The sequence below is a fragment of the Mustela nigripes genome, chromosome 16 (assembly GCF_022355385.1).
Source record: "Mustela nigripes isolate SB6536 chromosome 16, MUSNIG.SB6536, whole genome shotgun sequence".
Taxonomy (NCBI): domain Eukaryota; kingdom Metazoa; phylum Chordata; class Mammalia; order Carnivora; family Mustelidae; genus Mustela; species Mustela nigripes.
In genome coordinates, this window is record NC_081572.1 from 22,411,421 (window position 1) to 22,417,181 (window position 5,761).

The 5,761-nt window shown below is 50.5% G+C and overlaps 1 protein-coding gene and 1 non-coding gene across 2 annotated transcripts; both read left to right on the plus strand.

The window, feature by feature from the left end:
- Positions 1–294: 294 nt before the first annotated feature.
- Positions 295–4,221, plus strand: SPMAP1 (sperm microtubule associated protein 1). Its single transcript, XM_059379624.1, has 3 exons — positions 295–501; positions 3,038–3,137; positions 3,984–4,221. The coding sequence occupies exons 1-3, from the start codon at positions 295–297 to the stop codon at positions 4,139–4,141; spliced, it is 465 nt and encodes a 154-aa protein (XP_059235607.1). The 3' UTR covers positions 4,142–4,221.
- A 718-nt stretch (positions 4,222–4,939) lies between these two features.
- TRNAC-GCA (transfer RNA cysteine (anticodon GCA)) lies at positions 4,940–5,011 on the plus strand. Its single transcript has one exon. It is a non-coding gene; the product is annotated as a tRNA-Cys (tRNA).
- The last annotated feature ends 750 nt before the right edge of the window (positions 5,012–5,761 follow it).

Here is a 5,761-nt window from a genome sequence, read left to right on the forward strand (position 1 = left end):
GTGGGGAGGAGGAGGAGGCTAGCCCAACGCGCACACCACCTGAGTTCCGTAATACCTTCTCCAGTCTCCGGTTCCTCTGGCTTGGTGTCTTAAGTCATCCTTCGCCCCCAGGGCCTTGAGAACAACTTAACCAGGCAGCCCTAAGAGCCTACCCTGTTCAGACACAATACGGTTTGTGTCACTGGAGTCTTTGACAACGTACCACCACGTAACAATGCGACTAATGCGCAGGGGAGCCCCTACCCCATCCCTGCAGTCCCAGCAGAAAGGTCCTTGGGGGCTGCAGTGGTGGGGATGTCGTACTACTGCGAGTGTCCTCTGCGGCTGGAGAAGAGCTTCATCTTGGATGGCGTGGCGGTGAGCTCTGTGGCCCGCGCCCATGAGCGCCTGAGGCCCAAGCTCTGGTCAGCGATTCCGCCCTACAACGCCCAGCAGGACTGCCACGCCCACCGCTACTTCCAGAGCCGCGTGGTTCCACCCATTCTGCGGAAAACCGAACAGGTTATTGGCTAGGGCCCCTATCCCACGGGCTGCCCCGCAAAGCTTGACCCTGATGGTGGGGCCTGACTTCCCAAATCCCGAAATCCGGGCATCTTAGCTCTAGGGAGGGCTCCCCGCTCCCACCCACCCTCGGCTTGCTTTCTTTTTTAAAGATTTTATCTATCTATCTATCTATCTATCTATCTATCTATCTATTTATTTGTCAGAGAGAGTGAGCACAGGCACAGTGGCAGGCAGAGGGAGAGGGAGAAGCAGGCTCCCTGCTGAGCAAGGAACCCGATGCGGGACTCGATCCCAGAAAGCTGGGATTATGACCTGAGCCCAAGGCAGCCGCTTAACTGAGCCACCCAGGCGTCCCCACCCTGGGCTTTCTTAATCAAAGCCCAGAACTGGTGCAGGCAGGTGAACTGGTGCAGGCGACAGGGACTGAGCTCCCTGAGCTCACAGAATCACTTTCCAGCCCTGCGTTTGAGAATGATCTCATTTTGGGTCTCTGCAAGCCTTAGGGAATGGGGCTGGAAGCCTGCCTCTGCCAAACCAGTTTCATTGTCCTTTTTGACGTCACGGACCCACCTTTTGGGGTGATCACATGCCACAGATTCTCTAAAAGCTCGAAAATCCTTGTGACTTAAGCAAACGAAACAAAGCAAAGCCTAGATCCCCCAGGCGGGGTGTCCTCTTTTGGTGATGTCACAATGACAGAGGGGCTCGCTCCATGGGACTTCCTGTGAGCCGATGGGAAGGAAAACTTCCCAGACCTCTGCAGACCTCTCTTCTCTCCCGGCCTTTCCCCTTGTGGGTGTTGCCTCTCCTCCGCAGAGTCCTACCGGCAGTGGGAGATGTGTCAATGTTTGCTGATGACTGCAACTTTTTTCAACACTTTTGCCTCCAGTATTTGTGTACATTTGTCACAGTGGTATGGGGAGGGGACAGGTGGGGTTAATGGGGGTTGTTCTGAGAACAAATCTTGGGTTTTTGTCTTTGTGTGTGTGTGTGTGTGTGTGGCCTTGGTGTTTGTGTGTGTGCCTGGATGTGCATCGCATGTGCGTGGACACGTCTGTATGTCCCATGCCCATGCTGGAGTGTGTGCAGGCACTCTACTCGCATAATTTTTATGACCGAAGGATCCAGAGTGTGGGAGGAAGAAAGAAAAACTTGAGTATTTAAAAGCTTGAAAATAATATGGTATGCACGCTTTTGAAACTATGTTCCCTTTTATAAGAGTTTAACCATCACAGCTGTTGGTGGTGGGTATTTTCATTTATATAAAGATAATGATTGTTTTTTGTTTTTGGTTTTTTTTTAAGATTTTATTTATTTATTTGACAGGCAGAGATTACAAGTAGGCAGAGAGGCAGGCAGAGAGAGAGAGGAGGAAGCAGGCTTCCTGCCTGCGGGGCTTGATCCCAGGACCCTGGGATCATGACCTGAGCCGAAGGCAGAGGCTTTAACCTACTGAGCCTCCCAGGCACCCCTTGTTTTTGTTTTTAAGTAAACTCTGCCTCAACGTGGTGCTTGAGCTCAAGACCCCAAGATCAAGAGTGATGCTCTGAGGACTGAGCCAGCCAGCTGCTCCATGATATGCTTTTTTTTTTTTTTTTAAGATTTTATTTATTTATTTGACACAGAGAAAGAGATCACAAGTAGGCAGAGCAGCAGGCAGAGAAAGAGGAGAAAGAGGCTCCCCGCTGAGCAGAGAGCCCGATGCGGGGTTTGATCCCAGGACCCTGAGATCATGACCTGAGCAGAGGTTTTAACCCACTGAGCCACCCAGGTGCCCTGATATTGCTTATTTTTAAAATAAATTAGGCACCTGAGTGGCTCAGTTGGTTGAGCACCTGCCTTCAGCTCAGGTCATGATCTTTGGGTCCTGGGATTGAGCCCTACATCGGGCTCCCTGCTCAGCGGGGAGTCTGCTTCTCCCTATGCTCCCCCTCCCCCTGCTCATTCTCTTAAATAAATAAAATCTTAAAAAAAAAATTAAAGAATTTTTACTATGCCAGGCCCTTTATTTGTCTCAAATCTTATAGCAACTCTCCTTTCACTGATGAGGAAATAGAGATCCAGAAAAGCTGTGCCATTGGCCCAGGCTCACACAGCTCGTTAGTGGCAGAGCTGGAATTGTAACCAGTCTGGCAGCAGACACTGAGCCTTGAACTGCCCGCCTACGCTGCCCCTCTCTGAGAGACAATGGATCAATCCCTGTTTCATATTTATTTATTTTTTTTTTAAGATTTAAAAAAAAATTTATCAGATAGAGATCACAAGTAGGCAGAGAGGCAGGCAGAGAGAGGTGGGGGGGGGAGCAGGCTCCCTGCTGAGCAGAGAGCCCAATGCGGGGCTCAATCCCAGGACCCTGGGATCATGACCTGAGCCAAAGGCAGAGGCTTTAACCCACTGAGCCACCCAGGTGCCCCCATGTTTCATATTTAATCTGGCCTGGTGACTCCCCCGCAACAAACCCAAAGGGAGTTTTGAGTGTGCCCCTCTTAGCACGGTGGCTGACTGTCTTCGGTGTTTTCTCTCTCACTCTCAGGATCACGGCGGCACAGGGAGAGATGGCTGGATAGTGGATTATTTCCACATCTTTGGAGAAGGACAGAGATACCTGAACAGGAGGAACTGGGCTGGAGCAGGCAAGTGCCCCTGGCTTTCCAGCCTCGGCATGGACCCCGTGGAAGAGTGGTGTGCGGTCCCTGGTTCAGGGAGAGAAATCAGGCCACAGAGACCCTTGGCTTGGGGGGCAGGGAAGAGGCCTTGGGACTGCATCCCCAGCTTTGCTTCTCAGACGTACGCCAATGGCATCACCATGCTTCTATGTAGTGACTGAGCTAACCGGCTGTAGGTCAGACGGTTTTTATGCCCATGCTCCCGCTGCCCTCCAGCTGGGCAAATGAGTGTAGGAAGGTGAAGTGACTGGCCAAGGAGGGCTTGGCGGGGATTGGAATTGCGCTCTTTCCAACTCTAAAGCCCATGTTCCCCTCCCTGCTCCCTGAACAGGCTGTGTCCTCCTGTTCCAGGCCCTGTTGAGCAACAGGAAAGGAAGGGTGGAGAGAGGTTTTTCTGACAGTGTGAACCCTCCTCCCACCCCAATTCCATCACCCTTTGGCCACGCTCTCGTCATGTGACCCTTTGTACCATTTGGCCAAATTGAGCTCATCCATTTCTTCCACATGGGTCCGAAGCAAGGGTGAAATGTTTTCAGTCTTCCTGGGAGTGAGGCAAGTTCAGCCAAGCCCAGAAGTTTTTGGCCCCTCCTGTCTTAGCACATAGCATTCACGCTCCTCCCGGTATACAGTTTGGTTTCCAGAAAGCTGTCTCCTGGACTTTATCAACCCTTGGCTTTTAATCAAGAGGCTTGAGACGTTTGAAGATGGGTTCAGCTGGGACATGGGGAGTACATTATATACCAGCCCCGTGGGAGCAGGGGAAAAGCAAGAGGGGCTGAATGGGGGCTCAGGCCTCTCTTTCTACCCCCCAAGGGCATTCTCTCCAGCAGGTGACCGGCCACGACCACTACAATGCTGAACTGAAAACAATCAAGGGGTTCAACGGTCGGTTTGGCTATCGCCGGAACACGCCAGCCCTCCGTCAGCACCCGTCTGTCTTTGGAGAGGTCACCCCATTCCCTCTCTTCTAACAGCGTCTCTTCCCTTCCCACCCCTTGACCTGAATAGAGGACAGATGTTTAAGGCTATTTTTATATAAGCAGTGATGTTATTTGTGCCTCCGAGTGTGTTTCTTCCCTGAGGTTGGGAGGGGACTGGCTAATTTGTCTACCTCAGCTTCTCTAGCCTTTGGAGAGGAGGTGGGAGGAGAGAGGGCGTCCTCAGGCTCCCTTACACTCCATGCCCACCAGTGCCATGCTTGAAAGGAGACCTCCGTTCCCCCATGCCCCTGCCAGAAGAAGGACGACACTGCACACCTTGGCCTCCACAAAGCTCCGCCCCGGGCAGCACCCAGGCTAGAAGCTGGCTATGTTTGCCCATCAAGAATGGAGCGGGTGCGTTAGTCCCAAGAGATTGTGCTTGGTTGCCCTGAGAAGGATTTCCTGATTTTCCTAAGTCATCCCATTCCAAATAACTGACATCTTGCTTCTCCTTCCCATCCTACAGTCCATCAAGAGGGAGTGAACAAGGGGATATCTGGGGTTGCTGTTTAGCCTCTGGATTCTGCCATAGTACTTCTGACACGGTACTTGTGAACACTTTCCCTGTTGGCGCTCTGTCAATTTCCTTTTCAGCTAGTTTCCAGGATGTCATTTTTCAAGTGTCCCCACCCAGTTTATTGGTGGCCAAGAGAAAAGCCAAAGCAGATGATGGATATAAAAGAAGGTGGAGCTTTAGAACACAAAGCTCGCCAGAGCTCTAGCATGGGTGGAACCTGATGCTACTGAGTCACCTCAAGTGGACAAGGAAGAGAAGGACAGTAGGATGTTGGGGGTATAGCTCAGGGGTAGAGCATTTGACTGCAGATCAAGAGGTCCCCGGTTCAAATCCGGGTGCCCCCTTACTCCTACATTTTTTGTTTGTTTGTTTCCATTGAATAGAATCAAGGAAATGCACTGTACCTCTTAACTCCCAGCCAGAGTTACTAGAGAGGACAAGGAACTCTCAACTCATTCTTGTACTGAAACACTACTAGTTTCCCCTATATTTCAAATGACTCTTAGCTGAAATTCCTGGAGGACCCAGCTGGGCTTCAATGAAGCCAAAGTCCCTAAAGAAACTATAAATCTAAAATTAGGTGTGGAGTGCCTGGGTGGCTCAGTCATTAAGTGTCTGCCTTCAGCTCAGGTCATGATCCCAGGGTCCTGGGATCAAGTCCAACATTGGGCTTCCCACTGCAGGAAGCCTGCTTCTCCCTCTCCCACTCCCCCTAGTTGTGTTCCCTCTCTTCCTGTGTCTCTGTCAAATAAATAAATAAATAAAATCTTTTTAAAGAAATTAGGTGTGAGGGGGGATCTGGGTGGCTCAGTTGGTTAAGCTTCTGCCTTTGGCTCAGGTCATGATCCCAGAGTCCTGGGATTGAGTCTGCTCAGTGGGAAGTCTGCTTCTCCCTCTCCCTCTGTCCCTCATCCCTGCTTGTGCTCTCTCAAAACTCTTTAATAATGAAATAAAATAAAAAATTAGGTGTCAGAGCTATGAACCCAAATTTAGCAATCTGATGTATGAGAGTACAAATAAAGAGGTTCATACAACATGTATTTTTGAGAATTTAGTATAATACAAGGCAGCTGTGAATGAAAACCTGAAACCAG